General features: G+C 40.7%; 1 protein-coding gene across 9 annotated transcripts in view; it reads right to left on the bottom strand.

Moving 5' to 3' along the window:
* Positions 1-22,851, bottom strand: part of PPFIA1 (PTPRF interacting protein alpha 1) — a 69,310-nt gene extending 46,459 nt beyond the window's left edge. For all 9 annotated transcript variants that reach the window (XM_048483656.1, XM_048483658.1, XM_048483660.1 and 6 more), the window contains exons 1-5: positions 21,821-22,851; positions 20,208-20,471; positions 4,641-4,742; positions 1,158-1,322; positions 50-124 (exon numbers count right to left, since the gene is read on the bottom strand). In XM_048483656.1, the coding sequence (XP_048339613.1) occupies positions 50-124; positions 1,158-1,322; positions 4,641-4,742; positions 20,208-20,471 (606 nt within the window). In that variant the 5' untranslated portion in view covers positions 21,821-22,851. The remainder of the gene's footprint in view (positions 1-49; positions 125-1,157; positions 1,323-4,640; positions 4,743-20,207; positions 20,472-21,820) is intronic.
* Between the last annotated feature and the right edge of the window lie 2,093 nt (positions 22,852-24,944).

Genomic DNA, 24,944 nt, shown 5'->3' with positions numbered 1-24,944 from the left:
AAAGATGCTCCAAACAAAGTTAATAAACTGGATTTTTATTTAAACCTACCTCCTTGTGTGTAGTGCCTAGTTCTTCTTCCAACAAGCTACATCTTTCAAGTGCTACTCGTAATCTTTCCCTTACCTAAAGGGTAAAATGTGAACATCAAGAAATTCTGCCAGCATAAGTGAGAAGTACATACCCAGATATTTTGACTCAGGATTTTTTTAACTCTTAACAATGCACGGGGGAAAAACATTATCTTTGCATTCTTAAAAGCAATAAAATATTCACTGCCACATGAATATCTTCTGGGACAGACAAGGTAAACACAAAAGTATGCATACTAATTGCAGTTAGTTAAAACAAGTTGGCTTGTGAAAAAAATAAAACTTTCTACTACTAAGGACAATGGTGAACCTTTTGGTCTCAGTGTGTCAAAAATTTGGAAAATACCTAACTTGACTCTGTTGGCGTGGAACTCCTCCTCCCCCCAACAAAAGAGAAACAATTCTTTACATATTCATTTATTTTTGATAATAATACACTCCAATCATGTGTGGTGCCATGTATCATATAAAGTAAAGTCAAATAATTATAGAAATGTCTTAGGGATAAACAGGGAGAACAGTTGTTGGGTGTTGGTGAATGCAGGTATGTCACCCAAAACATCATGCTGAGTCAACTTTGTCATGCTTGTTCACCTAGGATAATAATCTAATCTTCACACAAATGGGGGTAGATCCAGAGGACTATAAGGAGCATTTTGCTCATGGGATAAAGTTTTCCCAACCCTTTTTCCTACTGCAGTCCTCCTTTGTCCATTCAGCGATCGCTCTGCAATGAGCAAAAAGCTGTTCCTAAGGATTGGGAGACTTTCTGGAACAGCAAAAGATGTGGCACATGGGATCGCAGAAGGGTGGGGAAAGTGATAAAAATGGGGGAATCACCCAAACTCTGAGCAGAAAGTATTTACATTTTCTTTTGGATTCCAGTCATAATTCACATGCTTCCTGCAATACCAAATCTTCAACTCAGAGACAAGACAATTAAAGATTCTACTGCATATGTCATACTAACACTCATACTAACAACCTTAGTTAATTATTAATCATTAATTCATAAAAATTCTTAAATAACTTGCACACCCAGTACTTCAGCAGCCATTTTTCCTTACCTTTTCATCAAGGGCTTTATGATGTTCAAATAGGGACTTCAGTGCTTTCAAAACTTCAACTTCACTAGAAACTCCTGCTGGAGATTGAGCCTGCCTTTTTACAACTGTCATTCTAAGAGACCGCTCATGTCGGGATACAAGACATTCCAAATGTTCTAGAAGCAGCTGAAAAACAAGAACAACGAATGGCTTTCTGTAGAAGTTTTTGGAAGTAGTATGAAAGGAAAAGGCTGTTCTATGATCTTGGGTCGAGTTCTCCTTCTCCTCTGCTAGGAGGCAGAGAAAGGAGGCTAAGCAAGAGCTCCTCCTTTCAGGGTAGGGAGTTCCTCAACTGCAGATACCAAGAGGGATCTGACCCTCCTGCTGGTAGATGCTCTGACTCCTAATGCATTTAACAGGGTGGGTAGGGCAGATTCTATGAAATTTAGATCTCAAGAGAAAGGCTGAAAATAGCATTGTCTCTTTCACAATTTCTAAAAAGTTGGGTCTGAAGCTACCTGTATGAGGAATGCCTAACCAGTGATGGCAGAAAAAACAGCCTCATGGTTCATGTCTTGATGGGGCAGAGAACAGGAAATACTCTAAATACTACACCATGTTTACGATGCATTTTTGCCTTTTTATCACATTGACAATCCTGCAATAAGGCAAAACCTCAACCTTTACTACTGGTAAAAGACCCCCTAAGGAAAGTGTCTGGCACAGCTGCAGTACTCTTATGCCCATCCCTTTGAGGGGGGGCATTCACAATTGTGGCTGGCTCAACTACTACCGCTGGGACACAGATGTTGTCTCTAACTTCCTCTTTTTCCTGTTGCTATTTCTTGGCTTTTCCTTTCTTCTTTCTCTTTACAGTCAGTCAGCAAGCCCTTATTGGAACCAGGAAGGGAAAAAAAGAACATTTCATACTGTTCCATTCTATATCAGACGTCAAAAAGTAGGAGAAAAAATACAATAAAATAACAAGAGTGAGTGAGCACTTTTACCAATAATAACAACAAATATAATGTTAGTCATTGATTAACCCTTTTCACTTATAAAAAGGAATTAGCTACTGCTTCACAACAACTGAAATTATTGCTATTCAGCAGGAAAGCCATTTTTTGCATATCCGTCAAATCTCGGTAATCTAATAACCAAGGAGATAAATATTTAATCCTTGCTTCACACAATCTTGAGCAATAAAGTGAGAGATGTAATATCGTTTCATCTTGGCCTAGATTACAGGGGCATCATCTTTTATCACGAGGAATCCCTTTCTGCCATAGAACATGGCAGAAGGTACTACACTGAGTCTCGCTCTAGCATAGGCTATTCTTTGCTGTGGATCCATTAAGATTTTTAGATGTAGAGCTAGACACCCTTGTTCATTGGGAATCATTACATTCAGGCTCTACCTTCTTCTACTCCCAAAAAGAGGTTCCATATCCATAACAAGTTGTACATTTAACTAAGAATGTTGTTTCACAAGGATAAATAATTTGTATAATCTTTATTGCTACCTGTCTGTTACTTACTAGTAGTAACAGTGATTGTAAAAAATCAATATTTTGTTCCGCAAATATAGCACTCAAAGCTTATGTAAAGTAAAATTAATACCAGGTTCATAATTCAACATTATGAAAATCAAACTATATATTTTTAAAAAATTATTCTAGCCCTTATGGTTGCACCAACATGACTAAAATGACAGAAACAATAACTGATCAAATTTCTCAAACAAATGAAGAGCTCATTTAGATAGCCTTGGTACCACACTAACATCTTGTCTCTTCCCAATACTACCAGACACTGAATTATTCCAATTAAACAAAATTGCTTACTTGGTACAGTTTGGTTCTGCTGAGACAATGAGTTGAATCCTACAAATTATGAAAGAAGTAATTCACAAAATGGATCTCTCTCCTAAAAAAGTTGCTCTATTGGGAACAGAGGCTCAGGTCCACACTAGCGCTTCTATGGGGACAACAAGTTCTGCTTGCAGAACATGACTGTTCATCCTCCCTGCTCCTCTAGTTGCCTGAAATGCCTCTTAGTTCTACTTGAGGATCTCCTGTTTCCCAAAACAGAACTGGGGAGGTCATTTCAGGGTGCCAGAGGGCTCCCAGAGGTGGAGGAGAACACTCATGTTCTGTTTTTACACCTGTGGAAATACTGGTCTAGATTCAAGCCAGATTGGGATACTGCAGGAAGGGTTGCAGCTGATAAGGAGAAATAATTCAACAAGAAGTCACCCTTTCCTGTCTTGCACTTGGTCTTATAATGAGTGTTTGCTGGGAGTGGATTTTATCAGATTCCTATTTCTTGCTGCAATACTGCCACTGTTCAAGAATCTGAGGCTGCTTGGATGGCGGGGAGAAAGCTGCGGGATGAAGGGAAAGAGATCCATGCCATGAACTTGTTCCCTTTTGGGTTTCCAGGATCAAGCACTGAACATATACAGTCCTGCTCGAGTCCATAAAGCATATATGGGTGTGAGAGTTCTAAACTTAGGCACATCTAGCTAATTACTGCAGTCTTCAACTGCTTAATTTGATTAAATGTCATTAATTCACTGAACAAATCAAGAAGTTTGAGCATTTAAGTATTTTTCCTTCTTCACATAGTGATTTGAATTTCTATACTCAAGAAATAATAAAATTATCCCTAGGACCATTACAGGTCATGGTTCATTCAGTTTAATAAAATAAAAAAACCCATATATCTTTCCAAAAACAGCTTTCCAGCCCTTCGAGCTGAATTTTTGAACTGGAAAAAATTCCATACCCTGAAATTATACTTCAGATACTTTTCTGAAATCAGAAAAGGGGGAAATCCTCTACAACAAAGCCAACTAGTAAGTAACAAACCATTAAATTCCACAAGACTTGCAGAACTATGCCTTGAGGAGTAAAATAATGACACCAGTTTAAACATGCACGTTTTTGATTGCGCTTTGGGGATTTCCCAAATCCAGCAAATGCTTGCATTTATCTAATGTTAGCACAAATTCAGCCTTCAAATGGCCAAATTATGCTTGATGGAAACTTCTGAAAATGCACTCTGAAATTCTAAATTAAATTCAGCATTCAGAAGGAAAACTTTGGACTGTAAAGGTCTAGTGCATGATTTATGATCATGTGCATTTGCTGCATTTATGATTACTGCACCTTCTCAGCATATTTTCACCATGTGTCTGTCTGAGGATGTAAACATCCCATTCATACTTTCCACCTGTGTTTCTTGTAGAGAAAACACAAAGAACTGTGGGATACACACTTGCTACAATAAGTCTGAACAGGCTCTAATTATTTCAGCCTGGGATGATGCTTCACAACCTACCATTTTTGGATTCTTAATGCATCACTACTCAGACATTGGCTGTGGTAGTATACCAAATGAAAGACATGCTCAATACAAATACACCAAATGATCTCTCTCCTTTGCATAGGTAACACAAACTATATACAGAGAATATGGCCATCCAGAAGAAAGCGGACCAACCCTTGTATTGTTTCTTTCTGCTTTCAGTTCAGCAATTTCTTCTTCTCTTTCAAGGAGCTGTTCTCTGCATACATTCAGCTCTTTAGTAAGCGCTGCAAACTCCTGGAAGACAATAAATAATGAATTCATTTTCGAAGAACCAATCATGTGCACTACACATAAGTTCACACAGTAATCTTGACCAAAGACCAGAAAATATACTATGCAGTGGGAGTCCCACCATGACCCCTTGAAACTTTATTGTACTCCCACTCAAGCAGCACTGGGGCCCTTTCTGCACAGGCGGAAAAGAGCGCCCCAGGGACGCTAAAAACAGCGTCCCTGGGGAGGAGTTCGCACAGCCTCGCAACCACCGAGCGGCGCGAAGACACTGCTTCCGAACCTCGCCCCCTGAGCGAGGTGTTTCGGAAGCAGCGTCTTCCAACCGCTGCCATGTAAATGGCAGTGGCTGGAAGGCGCCATTTCCCCCGCACCGTCCCTGAATGCCTACCTCATCTTCTGCGACTCCAGAGTCGTTGCTCCAGCCTGCGGGGGGGGGGGTGTCCCCTGGCCTCTGCAACGCGCTGGAAGCCAGGAGACGAGGTAGGCGTTCAGCGACGGTGCAGTCTGTGCAAAGGCTGTTTATTGTTTATGCCAGCGCACCCCCGCACCATTGCCATGCGGAAAGGGCCTGGGACATAAACACAAGTGTATTATACTAAGCAAGCTGAGTACATTTTTAACCAAGCTATGCCACCTTGGTCTATATACAGCCCTATCAATAAATATTATCACAGTATACACTTTTTAGAACAGAATTTCACTCTTCAGTTCTAAGTGTCTTCAAAATCTGACAACATAACATAAGCCCACTAGTGCCACTCACTCCAGCATCCTGCTTCCAGGAAGCCAACCACTAGGGTAAAATAGCAAATACCTCCCCTGCATCACACGTATCACCAACTAGTATCCAATATATGACTGCCTTTGAACCTTAAGGTTTCATATAGGTATCACAGCAGAGAGAAGTTATAAGGGCTGATCCAAAGAAAATACAAACAAAATCTATCTTATAACCTTTACTAAGAAGAACCAAAATGACACAAGCTAAAGTCATACTGATTAGTGTTAACAGACAGTATCACAAGAATTTTGTTTATATTTACAATGGCAGTTGACATACTTAATACTATTGACTTTGCCAAATTCCCCTTTAATGTATCTGTAACCACATATCAGGGAAATGAATTGTATGTTTTGCCCCAGATTTTAAAATAAAGCACTTTATACATCTACTACTATTTATTCTGGTGAGCAAAGGAGAATAAGTTGGATATGAGTTTAGTCCCTCTGAACTTCTCCAGAATACCAGGCGGTTCTCTCACTTTCCCATAGAAAACATCCTAACTTTGAGAGACCTAATTCTGAGCCTAAATTTCCTCAGAAATAATTCAGGTGTCTGGAAAATGGGGATCTCAGGACACACTGGTATTGTGGAAGGTAGGGGGATATAAAACCAACAATGGGGAGATGCTCCCTCTTCTCGCTCAATAGCAGTCACTGCCATCACTCTCCACAGCAGTGGACAAGCCAGGAACAGGAAAGGACAGAACAAATCGTTCTTCTTCAAGTTTGTACATACAATCTGAACCCAAGAAGAACTTTCATAGAAGGCGCTGAGTCTTATAGTCTAAGTACAGGAAACACACATCTATCATTAAAGATAAAATTATTAAACATGTAGAAAAGCAAGACCTGCTGAGGAAGAGTCAGCATGGCTTTTGTAGAGGCAAGTCCTGTCTTACAAACTTACTAGAGTTCTTGGAGGGTGTAAACAGACATGTGGATAAGGGGGAACCAGTGGACACTGTCTACTTGGATTTCCAAAAGGCTTTTGAAAAAGTTCCTCATCAGAGACTATTGAGAAAACTCAATGAAGGAATAAGAGGGGAAGTCCTCCTATGGATTAAAAACTGGTTGAGGAACAGGAAGCAAAGGGTGGGTGTAAATGGGAAGTTCTCACAATGGAGAGATGTAGGGAGTGGTGTCCCCCAAGGATCCGTATTGGGACCAGTGCTCTTTAACTTATTCATAAATGACCTGGAAGTAGGGGTGGGTAGTGTGGTGGCCAAATTTGCAGATGATACCAAATTATGTAGGGTGGTAAGAACCACAAAGGATTGCGAAGAGCTCCAAGCGGACCTTGATAAATTAGGTGAGTGGGATAAAAAATGGCAAATGCAGTTCAATGTAGCAAAATGTAAAGTGATGCACATAGGGGCAAAAAATCTAAACTTCACATACACGCTACAACGGTCAGTGCTATCAGTCACAGACCAGGAAAGGGATTTGGGCGTCTTAGTTGATAGTTCCATGGGAATGTCAACTCAATGCATGGCAGCTGTGAAAAAGGCAAACTCTATGCTGGGGATCATTAGGAAAGGAGTTGATAATAAAACTGCAAGGATTGTCATGCCCTTATATAAAGCCGAGGTGCGACCGCACTTGGAGTACTGTGTTCAGTTCTGGTCGCCAGAGAAGGGCAACGAGGATGATTGAAGGATTGGAGCACCTTCCTTATGAGGAGAGGCTGCAGCGTTTGGGACTCTTTAGTTTGGAGAGGAGACGTCTGAGGAGGGATATGACTGAAGTCTATAAAATTATGCATGGGGTAGAAAATGTTGATAGAGAGAAATTTTTCTCTCTTTCTCACAATACTAGAACCAGGGGGCATTCATTGAAAATGCTGGGGGGGAGAATTAGAACTAATAAAAGGAAACACTTCTTCACGCAATGTGTGATTGGTGTTTGGAATATGCTGCCACAGGAGGTGGTGATGGCCACTAACCTGGATAGCTTTAAAAAGGGCTTGGACAGATTTATGGAGGAGAAGTCAATCTATGGCTACCAATCTTGATCCTCCTTGATCTCAGATTGCAAATGCCTTAGCAGACCAGGTGCTCAGTAGCAGCAGCAGCAGGCCATTGCTTTCACATCCTGCATGTGAGCTCCCAAAGGCACCTGGTGGGCCACTGCGAGTAGCAGAATGCTGGACTAGATGGACTCTGGTCTGATCCAGCAGGCTAGTTCTTATGTTCTTATGGTGGTGTCTCTAAAAAGTACCCTTTTCTTCTACTTTCTCCATCCATCAATACATATTTAACCAAGCCTCTATCCACTTTTTAGATGCCTTTTAAGCTTAAAATCCCTAATACAGTGGTGGCGAACCTATAGCACAGGTGCCAGAGGTGGCACTCAGAGCCCTCTCTGTGGGCACGAACTAACAGAGTCACTCACACCCACGCCACACACACATCTAGGCTGGCCTGGGCCGCTGGGCTCGATTATTAGCATTAAACCTAAGACCTAGTTTTGGGGAAGTAGTGTAGAGAACCCTGTTAAGTGTTGTTAAACCCCACTGATTTTCATGCGAAGTACTAAAGCATGATCCTTTACCTGGGAGTAAGCCCAGTTGCTGGCAATGGGGCTTGCTTCTGAGTAAACCCTCCTAGCACCATGATTCACCCATTGGAAGAGTTGCACAGCTGCTTCAAAGCAAAGCCACTGACTACCACCAAGCTTACTCCTGAATAACGTACGCCTCGGAGCCAACCGTTTTTTCTAAACGGAAACCTCAGTATTCAGGTTAAATTGCCGGGTTGGCACTTTGCAATGAATAAGTGGGTTTGGGGTTGCAATTTGGGCACTCGGTCTCGAAAAGGTTCGCTATCACTGCCTAATACTTGGACTCTCTTGTAAGGAAGGTGTACCAATACCCTGACCACTTGGACTGTACTCAAAAAGAATCCCTCTCCCACCAACTTACATGAGATCTAATCTTTCCCTTTGTTGCCCATTGACACAATTTGAAAAGATTCAGATAATTCATAGCTAGGCTGGCAATTAACTACTTTCAGTAAATATATTTTGGAATTTTGCACTGAAACAACTAAGTAAGCATTCCTAAATATGTCTACTCAGAAGTCCCATTTTTTATTCAGTGGGGCTTACTCCTAGGAAAACATTCTTAGGATTGTAGCCTAAGTCTATGAAACAATACTGAAAACACTAGAAAGCAAGTTAGCACATCAAAAGGAAGAGCACTGAACTACAGGGTCAAAGCTGGCACATTTTTTAAAAATCAAAAAGCCAAAAGGGCTGATCAGTGTTTTTACTGATAATTATGGCATGAACACACATATTTCTTATTAATTCTAAAATATTTTTAGTAGTACTGAAACTTCAGTAGTATCCTACTGAGCCTAAACAATATTTTACACCTGAACATTTTTCCAATGGAAAAAACTGGTATATATTACTAGAAAAATATAGTATGAATAGATTAATGAGTTTAAATAAGCTTCCTACACCTTCTTGATGCCAAGCTGGAGACAATCATTTGTCTGAGGGTGCTTCTTAGAGCCACACCACATGCAAACAACAGAGCCATGTGTTGATCTACCACTTGCAGATGCTTTACATATTTTTCTTTAACTAAACTTCCAGCCGTATCCTTACAGCCAAAAATATACATCTCCCTGAACTATTTTGAGACCACAAAGACGTGAATTTTCTTAATTTTAAAATTGTATTTCTATATAAATAGCAAAGGCTGTACATTGCAGCACAAGTGTAAAAGCTGTGTCTATGGCTTAAGGGATTCTGAAATGCAACCAAACACCTTATCACATAACACATTACAGTTTATTTTATATGGTAAATATTAAGTAGTATTTTCCACTATACAATGTATTTTATATTATAATATTATGCTCAAGATTTCTTTATGGTAGTTTGAAGACATCAATACTAGCAGCTTGTCACTAGTGACAACAAAAAGCTACCAGTATATCAAGAATTCTTCATAGTACATTCACTGACATTACAGAGTTATTATACACATAGATAAAGGCAAAAAACTTTACTTATAAAGGCTAGTGGGGGTAAGGAAGAAAGACTATGAGTAAAGGGAAAAGTCACACTTCACAAGACAGCAGCAGAGGGAAAAAAGAGTACAACTTGAAAAATATAGTTAGATAAAAACAGGCAAGAATGCACATGCGTGCCTTTGGCATAAGGGTCACAATAGTGTTTTGTGACAAATATTTCTCCTGAATTTTTCTTGCCACAACTCAAAACATTTGGGAATATCTGGTCTGTGGTAACTGAAGTTTGGGAATATCTGGCCTGTGGTAACTGAAGTGATAGTGGAACAATATACTGCAGGAGCATTTACAAGATGGCTTTGAGATAAGGATTTGTCTGGTATCCTAAGGTTTCTCAGTCCTGCCTCAAAAGGAGAGATTGAACAAAATGCTTTTATTGAAACCAGAAACAAATAACTCCCTTTACCAGCTATGACACATCAGATCCTAAAAACCCAACTAACTGCAGTATATCACAACATGCCTTTCCCTTCAATGGAGACTCACAACAGCTTACATTGATTTCTGCTCCTCCATTTTATTAATGAATCTAATTCTCAACATTGTCACATCTACGGATACTTAAACCTGGAGCACACAAGGGATTCACCTGGGGATAAAAAATCCTCCCACCCAATAATGGAAGTAGTACCTGCAGCTATAAGAAACAAATGCCCTCTGTAGCTACTGATAGGTAACCGTAACAGTATTACCAGTTGGAAGTCTTGGTTGCTGTCAGTAAAAGTCAGAAAAGGGAAGGGGAGCCCTTTCCAGGACTGTTTTGACCTTTGACAGACACACATGGAGTCAGAGACTACCATGGGAAAGTTGAACCACACATCTTCCATGATTCACCCAGCCCTTGCTGCTCATTACTATTTAACAGAAGCCACCACACAAAAGCCAGTGTGGTGTAATGGATACAGTGTCAGACTAGGACCTGGAAGACCCAAGTTCAAAACTCAATGCTGCTATGATGCTAATTGAGGGACCTTGGGCCGGCAGCATAGTCTCGGCCTAGCCCAGGGGTAGGGAACCTGCGGCTCTCCAGATGTTCAGGAACTGCAATTCCCATCAGGCTCTGTCAGCATGGCCAATTGGCCATGCTGGTAGGGGCTGATGGGAATTGTAGTTCCTGAACATCTGGAGAGCCGCAGGTTCCCTACCCCTGGCCTAGCCTATCTCACATGGTCACTGCGAGGATAAAATGGAAGAGAGGAGAGTGGTTTAAGCTGCTTTGAGTCCCTTTATGCAGAAAGGTTGCACATAAGGTAAAGAAATAATACATATAGCTGAATATCAGGGGCAGATGAATCACAGAATAGCTGGTAATTGGAAAAGAGAAAAATAAGCAGAGAAGGGTGACTAAATGGGGGTTCCCAGGGAAAATGAACTATATAACTGTGGGAAAATGGATACAATGATGACTCCTTGCAGGTTTCCCACTGTGCAACTGGGTCCTGCCTGGCAGTAGGCACCCTACAACTAGAATACAGTTTTCTCAGGTAGTGTAAGAGTCAAACCTGCATTTGTAAGCTTTCAGGGCATACAAGTTATAGCAGGGGTTCTCAATTTCTTTGGGTTTTCCACAGGGATTTGGAATTTTGCGAGGCAGTGGTGATAGCAACCACACAATGTCTTCTAACAAACTAAAAATGGATGCCATAATAGGCGGAGCCAAGCAAAATACCTCCTCCTTCCAACTCTGGAGAAGACTGAAGGGGGAATGGAATAACACAATCACTAAGAAACCTGGGAGCTTAACAGCCGTCCTAATCTTGCAGTAACTGACCCCTGCCTGTCTTGGTGGTAAAAGCCAGTACAGATGAGGTAACAGATTCTCAGAAGGAAATCATCAATCTTTCCCTCAGTATTGGGACATTTCCTAGTGCTTTAAAGGAGGCCCCAGTGAGACCACTCTTTTTTTTTAAAAAAAAACAATAGCTATTTATAATTGTCATGTATTATGTATATTGTGCTGGAACCCACCACGAGCCAGAGGGGGCAATATAGAAATTTTACAACATAATATAAAAATAAAGATATAAAGGAACACACCAGTGCAGTGAAATGGGAACTTGTCCCCCAGAGAGTCCCTTCCCACTCCTGCCCTCAAGCAGTATGCCCTCACACTTCCATCTGAAAGTAAACAGAGCTATTTCTGGGAGCCCCCACTGTTGAAATCAATCTGTTAGATAGAATGGATTTAGGCTCTAGTCTTAAGGTGAAAGGAATGAGCCGTTCAATGCATCCTCCAGCACATTTATCTCCCCAGTAAAGTGAATAGCTGACAGGACGAATTGTGCTGGACTGCCCAAGCCCAGATCCAGAGGCAGGTCGAGGAGGTGCCCCCTTGTTTGGTAACATAGTACCTCGCTGTGGTGCTTGTCCCCATGAGAATATTTCTCCTGGACAGCCGCCCTGTAAAAGATTTAAGGGCAAGCCAGATAGTTCTTAGCTCCAATAGGTTTATATGGCATGCCCTCTCTGCATCCAACCCTTGAGCCTGCAAGCCCTCGACGTGGACGCTCTATCCCCACAGAGATGCATTGGTAAGCATTTATCCATTGAAGTGGTTTGGGCCAAAGGCTACTCCTTGCAACATGCTGTCTGAGTGGGCCCACCACTACAACAACTTGATGACCGATCCGGGGACTGACAATTTTTTGGGGAGGGCTATCTGGTGGTGTCATGGTTCCGCACACACCAGTTTGTAGCTGTCTCATAAAGAGCCTGGAATGCAGTACGACTGCCATAAAAAAATCTTTTTATGAAACTGTAAAAGGATCTTTTTATGAAAGTGGAAGTTAAAAATAAATCCTCTGCATATTTGTTACTAATGAACTTTGTAAACTGTAGGCTTTTATTATACCTACAGTTTTTAAATTAAGCAAAATAATTTAAACAGCACTCTTTCCAAAGTTATATAGTTCCCATCCTTTCTGTAGTTCCAGACTGAACAGTCATGACCAAAAAAGTATACCTGTTCCAAATACTGGTAACAATGAAAATGTGCAAATACACTCTTGAATACAACTGAGCAACTATGAATTTAGTTTCCAGTGACAAAATTCCAACTCTTATGCTTCTATCCAGAGATCATTGCTAGTTTCATTTTTGGAATAGTTATGAGCAGACTTTAAATGGTTTAAAGCATTTACATGATTTGCATGCTACTCCGATTTTGTGAAACTGCTGCTTACATTTTAAGTTTTAAATGTTAAATTTAAATTCTGATTTTAAACTGGTAATAGGTTAAGGGCTATGTTATATGATTGCTGTCTGAATAACAGCCATGTTGTGAGCCGCCTCGAGCCCTTCGGGGGTGAGGCGGCCTATAAGTCAAATAATAAATAAAATAAAATACTCCTGCAATTACCATATGGATATCAACATTTGTTGACTTAGTTTACACTTAATAACAACTCTTCTGACACTTTTCCATACCACTGAGATAATCCCAGTTTCTTTTTAGAACTGTATTTGTTTTATTAAGTATCCTATTAACTTAATTTGAGATCCTCTTGGAGACTGCTACTATTTCACTAGCACAACACTTGATAATGTGTTTAGGATATGTAGAACAAACAGTAACAAACACTACCAATCACATAAAAATTAACTTCTTGTATTTGGCAAGTCTTTTTTTTTGCAGTATGCTGAAAAAATTAATTCCAGAAGTGCCAGCTAGCATTATTTATTTAACACTGTGTGCCTGGCATTCTATTAAAAAAACAACAAACACCAGCTCTTGGTTCTTGATCAAAGAAGCTTATAGTTCTGCAATTTTGCCTCAAAGAGTTAAGTCTTCAATAGACTTTGTTCACAGTTTTTAATGCAATGTCTTAGGAAAACTGCTGAATTCTAACTAAATTTGAATAAATTAATGCTGAAATTACTTGCACAGAAAAAACTGATAAAAAAAGAAACTATGAGTCACCAATACATGCTAGCTTGGAACATTTGATTCCCATACTATTGTACAGAACCAGAATACAGTTATTCTGCAGATAAACATTTCACAACCTTCCTTATATTGTGTGCTATCAAATGTAAGCCACCTGAGTTAGGTTTAGGCCAGGAAATAAATATAATAAAATAAACAACACACGCACCCACACCACAGAAGAGTCTGAGTGTTCCTATTGTGAAAATCTGGGGAACTTTTCTTCACTGTCTGTGAGGCTATTAGACTTGAGAGCTGTGAAGGTGATGTTAACGAGAAAGTCCATTTTTTTTTGCTTTAAAAAAATCAAATGCAAGCCACAAAGAGCATTTGTTTTCCTGAGCATTTCTGTACAGAAACAACTTGTTTACCCATAGTTCTGGTCTTGGAGTGATGGTAGAAGACATCTTTTGGCAAAGTAAGTCTGCTGTGCAAGAAGAGGGAGGTCAAGCACTCCTCTCTTTGCAGGCTTGCTCTCTTCAGAATACTGAAACTGCTGCCTGGGAAGAAGAAGGGCTTTGTGTTGGGGGGGAGGGGAGGAAATCACACACTTTCTCAAGAGTAGCCGACAGAGAAGTAGGATGTAAATAAATGTGTGTGTATGTTTTCGTGGCTGACTCTACTTCCCCAGGCAGTCACTTTGTGGATGTGCCTATCATCCTATGTCAGAATTTCAAAATGTGCCCATTGTCTCAAAAAAGGTTTTGAACCCCTACCCTATGTGCTATTGTGAATCCAGGATTGTAGGTGATTAAAGAACTGCACATTCCTATTTAGCTGATGCTCCAGTTTTGTTTATGTCCTCCATTTTGATGCTGTTCAGCCAGGTGCCCACCAAATGGGGACCTTTGCCTTCTTGCTGCACCCCCCTCCCCTTAGAGCAATCCAAACCCATGGCCCCTGAGTAAAATATGGGTGCTTTTCCCCATGAGCTGTTGGGAAGTTGCAAGGAACAAAAAGGTGCTTTTTGAAATTTGCAGTTGTGTGGTCTCTTGTTGCTGCACCAGGACCTATACCCCCTTTGCCTGCCAAACTATGATTATTCTGAACCCCTCTGGGGGAGAGATCTTGCCTGTGCTATTGCAACTGCACTGGCCAAGAGGTAAATAAGCACGTTAATACTGTGGCAAGAGTTGCTATGCTTCCTTCCCTGCATGTACACCTGGAAAAAGTGACAGGAATGCAGGAGAAGACTCAAACCCCTAACCATAGAGATTCTTTCAGAGTGCCTTGCAGCATACCGTGGTGTTACATTCATTCCCTCCCTTGCATATGTGCAGCAGCAGCTTGCCATCAAGGCTATACGTTCTTGGGCAACAAGCATCTGTTGGCTGTCTCCACTGCTTCTTACAGTCATATCAGCAGCGTGATGCTCTGTAATTTATGTATTGTGGAGAAGGGGGTGCTATCAACTCAAATGCAGTTGCTATGTTTTGGCCACCTTTTTCAATGATGTCTTTCACGTTTATCTTCTCTGCAGCAGAAATGCACAAAATACAGAGCAGCAGCAGCAGCCATAACATACATTCTATTCACAGCAGCAATGATGCAAGGCCATGGCATGACAAAGATGAGGGGCAACCTAATCTTATTTAATACATACTTAATTTAGCATCAGCCCATTACAATGTAAAAATGATTCCTGTCTATGGACATTAAAGCACTAGCATGGCTCAGTCATAACAGCAAGCCATGATTTGCTGCTATGTAAGTGAACCATGAAGTAGCAGTTAGCTTGTTTTTGTGAGCCCTGAGATGGAGATCATGTGGGATTTGGGGCAGGGAAAAACAAGAAATCTAAAGGTTTGCGAGCTGATGCTACCAAAGTCAATCTGGCATGAGTGCCGAATGATCTAAGGCATTTACTATAATGGGTGTCGTGAGGGGAGGGTACCAAATACAGATTATTTACAAACTTGGTTCACAATTATTCAAATACCCCTTTTTCACCCAGGTTTCACCATGCATTTTAGTAACCTGAAATTCTAAATTCATCCACCCAGGGAGTACTTAAATACCCCCACCCCAAAAGTACCACATTTAGGTTTCACAGTGTACTGTCAAAACTGTTTAAAGCATTAAGGCATATTACAGGCATTCGTTCATTAGAAAAACTTTTTTCCACTATGTTACAAAATAACATGAAAGAACATTGGTTAAAAAGACAGGACAGTCAAGCCCTTTTCATATTCATAGTCCTTTCTGCAAAGTTCATGCTTTGTTATAAGCTACATCACTATAACCAGACATCTTAAAAAGTATGACAACTTGTTCATAACTTAATCAGTATCACCTTCACTTATGAACTTTGTGGTTTTTTTAGCTGCAAATCTGTTTATAGTTGTCTGCAAATTAAAACAAAATACTTCACTAAATCCAACATCTCTAAATCACTCTGTCATTTTTTACTCTCATGCTTGCAGAGTTAGAGATTATTCATTGTTGGAAAACAAAAATGTCGAGCCAAACTCACAAAAACTATTTCAAACATCAATAATTAAACTGCCAAAAAAATCAGATATATGCATGATGTTTAACACAGTTAAAAGACTTGATTAGTACTAATTGCATTTGAAAAGAACAAGGTTTCAGTTTTAAGTACTGCAAATTATTCAGCAGCAAATGCAGGTGGATTACTTTTTTGCATAATCTGGGGTGGGGGAGGAAGAGAACACAGGAAAGATCCATGACCATTAGTGCTTTCTAATGAGAGAGTACTAGATTCAACCAAGCCTATTTTATTAATTGTGAGTAGAACAGAGGTGAATAGAAGAGAGGTTTATATAGCCACTTGCTGGCTTGTATAGTTTCTGGTTTCAACTTCTCTTGAGTAATTTGTGGTGCTCTTTTTAAAACCTATTTGTCAAAGAATTTTCAGGGCCTGAAGTACCATGTAATTTAAAGCAACACTTGAGTGAAACCCAAAATGTGCATACACCATTTGAAGTTCACTAATTAGTAACTTAATAGTTTTTAACAACTTTCTGTTCCGATGTTTTCTTGTATCTTGAACTTAATATTTCACTGGCACAGTATTAACTAACTGACCATCACAAGGCATTCCAAAATTTCAGTCTATTCTCTGACCAATGGTAACCATAAAGCTCCAATTCAGACAAGAAGCAGTTTGTACATTGGATTATCATGATAACCCCCCAGAGAGGCATTGAAAAGTTCTTTTCTGAAGCTCTTCAGTTAAAGACACATTTAACTTTGTTCCTTTACTTCTCATAATACATGAACATTAGACCTTAAACTAAAAAGCGAACAGAAATGAAATACCTCAAAAATCTTTGTTATATCAAGACTACAACTAGCTGTCCTCCAGTTTTCCATGAAGAATTTGGAGAAAATAAGGTTAACATACAGCTTCAAATTTTATCATATATCTATGTGGACATTTCTAAATGCTAGAGCTTGGAAAGTTATACACCAGAGTGAGTAATGTTGTTAATTTTACAGTTTTTTACTTTTTCTCATCATGTTGATCTCATTACAGAAAGCTGTTCTATGACCACTCAGAACCTCATGGGGTCCCAAGGACACCATTTTCTCAGATTCTGTCATAATTACTTTATTCAAAACATTTTTTAAAAAGCAACAAGACAAATCATCATCTAATTAATGTCACTGGTACTGGATTTCAAACCCTATGCTTGTTAAGTCTCCTGTCCAGGATATGAGAGAACTATATGATCCCTTACTTTCTCTGATGTTCAAGTCAGGGAACTAGTAAATAGGTTAGGACCAAACTATACAAAACATTGGAATTGTGCCTGTATCCCTTCATGTGTAATTTAGCTTCAAAAAAGCAGTCATGGCCCTACCCCAATGGAAAATAGGTCTGTGGTACTTGAAGTAGGTGGGAAGCATCGTTGTGCTTATCTACTTTCCCATACTAAAGGTACAAAACATGCCAGAATGACCACTTTCAACTGGGGAAATAGTAGGAGGAAGAAAATTTCAAAGTTAACCTCCCTAAACCCCAATTCACGTCAAGGGCACCCTATAGCTGCTTTCTGAGGTTAAAGATCAGGGGAACTAAGCATGAATCCCAGGGTCAGGTACAGGTCAGCTCATGGTGTAGCCTTGTAACAATTACCGCATATACTCATGTATAAGTCGAATTTTTCAGCACATTTTTAATGCTGAAAAAACTCCCCTCGACTTATATGCGGGTCATTAAATTTTTTTGTGTGTTTTTACTTTGCCGGCCAGCAGGGGGTGCAGTTTTTATGCTAGAGGCATTAAAATTTTAGGGTACCCTCAGAAGACTCTCCTGATGATACCAGCCAAGTTTGGTAAAGTTTGGTTCAGGGGGTCCAAAGTTATGGACCCCCAAAGGAGGTGCCCCATTCCCCATTGTTTTCAATGGGAGCTAATAGTAGATTTTTCATTTCTGATAATATCCCTCTTAAAATCTAAGTTGGGTTACATTTGGACATACAGATGATGATGAGGAATCCAGTTTTGAAGGATTTTAACTCTTGTGTTTTAGCTTGGTTGCTGGTTGAGCTAAGGTTTTTGTACTTTTAAAGTTATTGTTGATACCATATTGTTCTTGTTGACCCTCTTTTTCATTTACAGAGCCAGTTTACTGTTTTTCTTTGAAATAAGTATTCAAAAACATTTAACCTACTGATGCCTAAATTGATGCTGCATTTCCCACCCTCGACTTATACGCGAGTCAATAAGTTTTCCCAGTTTTTTGTGGTAAAATAGGTGCCTCGACTTATATACGGGTCGACTTATACACGAGTATATACGGTAATGCATTAGACAGACACAGTCTTATACCGAAGGACTGGTCTGCTTCTTTCATTTTTAAGATTATAAGCTGCCGTTCTTTTAGATAACATTTGAGGCAGGTTCTTAATAATAAAATACTCCTTCCACCTCCTTTTTAAAAAATGAAGACCTGCACCCAAGATGCACTTCTGCAATCACTAAATAAATATGTTTACTTATAAAACCATTATCAAAATGTAAGGAGTTTGCATAGATCCTGCATTCTATTAAAGCTCATGACATGCATGTTGCCATTTAAGAGAAATTATTTTTAAAATGACACTTTGAAGAGACTTAACACTAAAGCGCTACTAGGCAGACAAGCAATTAACCATAATGACTTCTCAAAAATACACATAACTATGTGCGATGACCTGGAAAGATGATGTATTGGGCAAAGTTTTACCACACTGCTCCTCAATCAATCAGTACATTTGCCGGTAATACTGTGATGCAGATGCAAACACAATGCCAAACTGACAAATGCCACACTAACTGTCCCACAGTTCTTCATTAAAACCGTTGGTTCTCACATCAAAGGCTAACTTTCAAGGAATTACTTTCTCCAACACTTTCTCTTTCTCTAACTCTGAGAGAAATGGAATGAGAGAATCTATTCGATTTCTCTTCCTTTCCCCTTCTAGGCAGCAACACTAGTGGTTCCTTCCTTCCCCCCAAGTCTTTCAAATAAGAACAGATCACTTCCCTTCTTCCAAATTCCAGAATAAATCTTTACATCACAGCATGAATTGAACTAGGGATCTGAAAAGGAGGATGGAAGTTGCATATGTACTGATGGTGTTAAACAGTCATAGCGCAAGATAGTAAAAACTTGTTTTCCTCATTTCAGCTTAGACACACATACAGTTCCAACTGAAAAAGTGAAGAGGGCTCTATTTTTCTAGTGTAGCCCCATTTTATATCCTATCATTCTTACTCAACAAAAGACCTTTGGCATACAGCATTTGTTTGCTTCATAAAGAGATCAAGCAATATTCCCCCTACCAAATAGCAGAATTATGTATTATGTATGGCTGCTTCTCACATGGGTGCTCTCACTTTGTCAAGGAAGAGAAATATGCACATACTCGCTTGCATAGACCACAGGAGTAGTGACTTCAAAACACCACATTCTCTCATGTGCAGCTATATTGCACTATTCCATGCCTAATACAAACATCAGTCTTTTTCCTGGCAGGGACTGATTAGCCAAACTTGCCATGGAAGCAGAGCACCTACAGCTGATGCCTCTTAAGTGCCTGACTTGTAATTATTATTACGATTGCTTCTTTTAAAAAAAAACCCCCGAAGTCCCCTAGATGTTGGCTTTCATGTACTCTACGATCTTAGTCCAAACACCATAAATGGGATACATTTGCAATTAAAGCTATGGTTATACTAACTGGCAAGCCAATTTTGCTCATTTTTTATATTAGATTACACTATTTAACTGTAGAAAATTCACCATCTTTTGCTTCAACAAACCATCTTTCTTTCCAAATATTTTATTTAGAGCACCTGAAATATTTTATTTCATATTTCATAGAAAGTTTCAATGACCAAAGAAGAAATCAGTTTAGAAAGTATAGACTACTTGTATTTTATAAACTTCACAATGTGTACATAAACTGTTGTCAAGCTGTAGCAAACTTAGAGTGATCCATAAGATTTTCAAGGCAAGAGACTTACAGAGGTGGTCTGCCATTGCGGAGCAACCCTTGAATTCCTTTGTGGTCTCGTCCAATTACTAACCAGGGCTGACCTTGCTTAGCTTCTAAAATCTGATGAGATCAGGCTAGCCTAGGCCATTCAGGTCCAGGCTAAACATTACAATCTACCCATATTACTGTTTTTAGCTATTATTCTAAGCTTCCTTGAACTACAAGGAAAGGTGAGACTGAATTCTGAAAATGTAAATTTTCAACATACCTGGGGAAGAGCAGTATTTAGCTGTCGTTGTAAAGAGTCTCTTTCATGACCAACTTCATGCAGTTTACCCTGTGTCAATGTTAGCGTCTCTTGAGTCTCTCGCAGTGTGTCCAGTAGGCGGTCTCGTTCCTCCAACATGGACACCATTAACTGCTCAAAATGGGAATCAGTATCCGATTGTAGGGGGGAGCCTGAGCCATGGCTTCCGCCTCCCCCTGAAGGAATCTCTGCCTCACTGATAGTTGGCATCACCTCACACATCATCTTTAAAGGAAGTTTCAAACTTAGTTAAATTAGACTTAGTTATATTATTAAAGATGCAAATTGTTACAAATAATGAATGGTGTTCCAAGCAATGGCCAACCAACCTTTATAACAAGGCCTTCTAAATCTTTGCTTACCTGAATGTATTAATGTATCAGTAAAAAGGACGTTTCTCTATATATTACAGTTTTCCACAATTAAGACAGCATAAACTTATTTACTTGCAAAATTGGGTAGCATAATTCAAGCGACTATTCTGCAATTTATATATAATTTGGCAAAAACAACTACCTCTAAACCCCCTTGGTTCAGATTAATTAACATGGATTAGTTATACTTTATTCCCTTTTAGTCACAATTAACATTTAATTTTTTGTCATCGAATTACATTTATGGCAATCCCTGGTGAGGTTTTCAACACAAGAGACATTCAGGGGTGGTTTGCCATTGTCTTTCTCTGCATAGTGACTCTGGTATTCCTTGCAGGTCTCCCATCCAAATACTTACCAGAGTGAACGCTCTGGTTAGCTTCTAAGATTGACAAGATCAGGCTAGCCAGGTCATGGTGTTAAATTTAGTTAAAATTAGCATTGTCAATTATTTGGATGGAAAATGCATTCCCAAAGTTCTTAAAACTGCTCGGTGATGTCATAGAAACCAGCTAAGAGGACTGGATGTAAACCAATCAGAGCACATTCTGCTGGTATACAGTCTCTGGAGCAAAACTCTGCCACCACAAAGTGAGCATTATATTTTATAGCTAGATGCAGCCATCAGTCAGTGAAAAGGCTCCAGAGAACAGCAACCCCCACAAAAACCCAAATCAACCTCTTTGCAAAGAAATGAATTAGTGGCATGTTTGCAGACACTGATTATAGAAAATCCTGATAAAACATTAGGTTACATTTACCAGCACTTTATGAGAAAAACTAAAGCTTGACTATATCTCTTCAACATAAAAGATATGTGGATTTATATACCAGTATACTTCAAAAATTTCAGTATAACTTTAAACAATTAAGACTTCCCTAAATTGAGCCATAAAACTAAACAGCTATTTTCTATTAAACCAACTCATTTAAATAATTCCTCTAATAAAGTTCTTTTTAGTTGCCCATAATGATTCACTTAAACATAAGCAAGCAATTTGCTCAAGGCCTCTGCAATGGGAACAATTCGCCTCACCATACGTTAACCATTATATTACAAAGAACATAATGAAAATAACCCTAACTCTAAACATGGTGCAACATAACCAGAGCTTATTCAGAGAGTTCTCCACTGATCTGTCATTTTTACAGCTGCAAATAAAAGCACACATTTTTATCAGCTCCCATTGTTTCACTTACTTTTTTTGATGAAACAAAGAGGTCTTTCCAGCAATATCAGCTGTTTTCAGTAACTTCCCATGATGAGTTCCAAAAACCTTTCAAACAGCAGAGCAGCCATCCAGCTTGACTATGATGTCCATTCATTAATAAAGTCTCCAGCCCAGAAATTTACACAAGGCAGTACATTACCATGTCGAGAAAAGGTGCATCAGATAGGCAAGCTACCCAGAGTGGAAGAATGGATACAAACGACAAGCTTGCAGCTTTCCAATCCTGGCTCACAGGTCTTTCAGGAGTTCGTTTGGGAGAAGCGCCCACAAGCAACAGGCCACGGTATAAAAACCTCCCGTCGGTTCAGGACGGCATTACTTAAAAAGAACACTGACTGAAGTAACGTTGAAGGGATAGCTCTTTCACCGAAGGAGCCGGGAGGTAGTCCTTTCTTTCTTCTCCCGTTAGTCTTTCCCGTCCTTGAGCTTCCCAAATCTTCTCTCGTGTATTTATAATTCCTGTTAAGCGGAGATTTTGTAGAAGGCCGGTGGGGGCAGGGACGCTTCAGAAGCCATGGGGGCTACAGAGATGTCTCCCGGGATTACGGAACCGGCCCCGCTCCCCTTGAAAAGAACAGAGCCCACAACCGCGCCGCCAACCACACGTTCACCCCCCCCTCCCTCCCCCGCGAGCCGGATAACAAAAACGAGAAGAGGTAGAGACAGTTGAGAAGTTACAAGCAGCCCGGCTGGGGGCCAGGACTTTCCTTCCCCGACAGCCGAGCGGCGGGAACGGGGGCGCCCCTCTCACCGGAAACCCTCAAGGGAGGCGCGGCGGGAACAGGGGGCCTCCTCCCCGCTCCTCACCCTCCAGCTTGGCCTGTCCACTCCCACACCCAAGGAGGCTCACTCGCGGGTCTTCGGTCCCGAGGAGGAGGGAGGCTGTATCGGCGGCGACTAGTGTCCGATGCGGCGTCCCCCACTGCGCTGGAGGCTCCAGGGCTGAGCGGCTCTCCCCGTCCCTCCCTCCAGCCCGGCCCGGCCAGCGACTGCCGCTCGCAGTTCCGTCCCCGCCTCCCCTTTCCCCAGCAGCCTTTGCGGCTTCTGCTAACTCGAACGTAGCCCACAATGCACCGCGGCTAATTAAAACCTCGTCCCTCGCCCTAGCCCGGTCCTGGCAGGCGTCGCCGGTTCTCGAGCTCGCTTTTGTCGCCCTTCGGTGCAACCTCTGCGTGTTCCGCTTTTAAAACGGTCATGTTTTCTCCAAGGAATGGAGCTGAGACGAAGAGTGCTCAGTTTCTCGTGGAGAAAAAGGAAGTCGAGGTGTTTTGCTGTGGGGGTCTCTGATGACGACTGTGTCATTTGGGGCGACATCTGTTACTTATTGTCGTTTTTGCTGCTCGTTGTCAGAGCTGTACAATGTTCTGCCAGTAGTAGATATTGCTTCTTGCGAGGCGGAAAAGGGGGCCGAAGGAGACTGGCAGGTGGCAAAGCATCCGAGTTAAGACGAGAAAGCCAAATACAGTCTCTAGGTCAGGCAAAGGGGATTAACATTTTTCAAAAGGGTAAGGAGGATGAGGAGGAACCGTCACTGGTTAATGTGTTGTTACTAAGTCTACCTTTGCTCCACTGACTTTCACGTTTCTTGAATCGAACCAAAGTTCTCATGATCCGTGTAGAAGTGCTAGATTTTCATTTACGTGGATATGTTCAAATAACTTCCAGAAAGACTGAGGTAAATGATCGAGAAATGAATACTGATCAGGCTGTAATGATATAGGCACTTACTCAGGATTAAATTAAATGGCATTTACTTCCAAGTAAAATAAACATGCTGTGTAAAGAAAGTATTCCAGCTTCCACAGTTTGTGGCTTCCTGAATGAGCTCAAGTGTCAGAATATTTTCCCCATGTATGTATTGGATAATGTTTGTACAAGAAAAGTCCACTGCTGCTGTGACTTTGGGTCAGTCCCAGAGTTTGTGTTTGGTGCAGTTTAGGACTCGGTGATGGAGGGTGCCAATCCAGAAGAAGAAGAAGAGAAGAAGAGTTTGGATTTATATCCCCCTTTCTCTCCTGCAGGGGACTCAAAGGGGCTTACAATCTCCTTGCCCTTCCCCCCTCACAACAAACACCCTGTGAGGTAGGTGGGGCTGAGAGAGCTCCGAGAAGCTGTGACTAGCCCAAGGTCACCCAGCTGGCGTGTGTGGGAGTGTACAGGCTAATCTGAATTCCCCAGATAAGCCTCCACAGCTCAGGCGGCAGAGCTGGGAATCAAACCCGGTTCCTCCAGATTAGATACACGAGCTCTTAACCTCCTACGCCACTGCTGCTCTGCACTGCAGACAAGATTAGGATGGCATAAAGAACCTAGAGAAGATTGCCTGTTCCTAATTTATGTGGCAAAACTAGCCATAATATCAGGCAATTGTCTTCATACCAGATTTTTTCCCCACTTAAGAAGGGTGATGTCAGACTCGTTCAGCAGATCTCACCCCTTGGTGTTCATGTCAACATGTTAACTATCTAATAAAACCTGAAACATGTAGCCATGTTCTCAGCACCTGGGTGGTAAACATAGCTAATATTTGTATAATGGGCTATCAAGGAAAATCAAGAGGGAAAGTAAGGAAAGCTAAATATATAGAGAAAACAGTATTGTTATTCTGAAGTGACTGTTACCCAATGTATTGGTTCCCATGGCTAGAGTGTCCCACAGGTGATGAATACAGAACTTTCTGAAAAGAAATAGTAAGGAGTGTTGCATATCTGTAAAAGGTCCTCAGGTAAATACTGCAGAAGCAAAAGTGATAAAATGGCAGAGAGTCTGTTACAGACTACCCAATAAGGAGGAACAGATGGGAAGAAGGATGTGGATTGATGCTTTTGGGAAACGCTGAAGTGGGGGAAGACATAACCTCTTGGTTTTCCAGTGACACTGCAAAACACAAACCCCCCTGGAGAGGGGGGGTGCTGTACAGAACTTTTAGACTGTTTTAATGTTTTACAGGTGTGGTAATGCTTGTTTTATAAACTTGTTTTTCATTATTTAAAACATTTATTTAGCTATTTTCCTACTGTCAGGCCCATGCCTGGCAGTGTGTAGATGTCTTGCTGTGTAGAGATTGCAAATGTTCCCTGTAAATGCTTTCC

Source organism: Sphaerodactylus townsendi, linkage group LG02 (genome assembly GCF_021028975.2).
Source record: "Sphaerodactylus townsendi isolate TG3544 linkage group LG02, MPM_Stown_v2.3, whole genome shotgun sequence".
Classification (NCBI taxonomy): Eukaryota; Metazoa; Chordata; class Lepidosauria; order Squamata; family Sphaerodactylidae; genus Sphaerodactylus; species Sphaerodactylus townsendi.
Note: the sequence above shows the minus strand (reverse complement) of the source record. Positions and strands in the feature narration are given on the sequence as shown.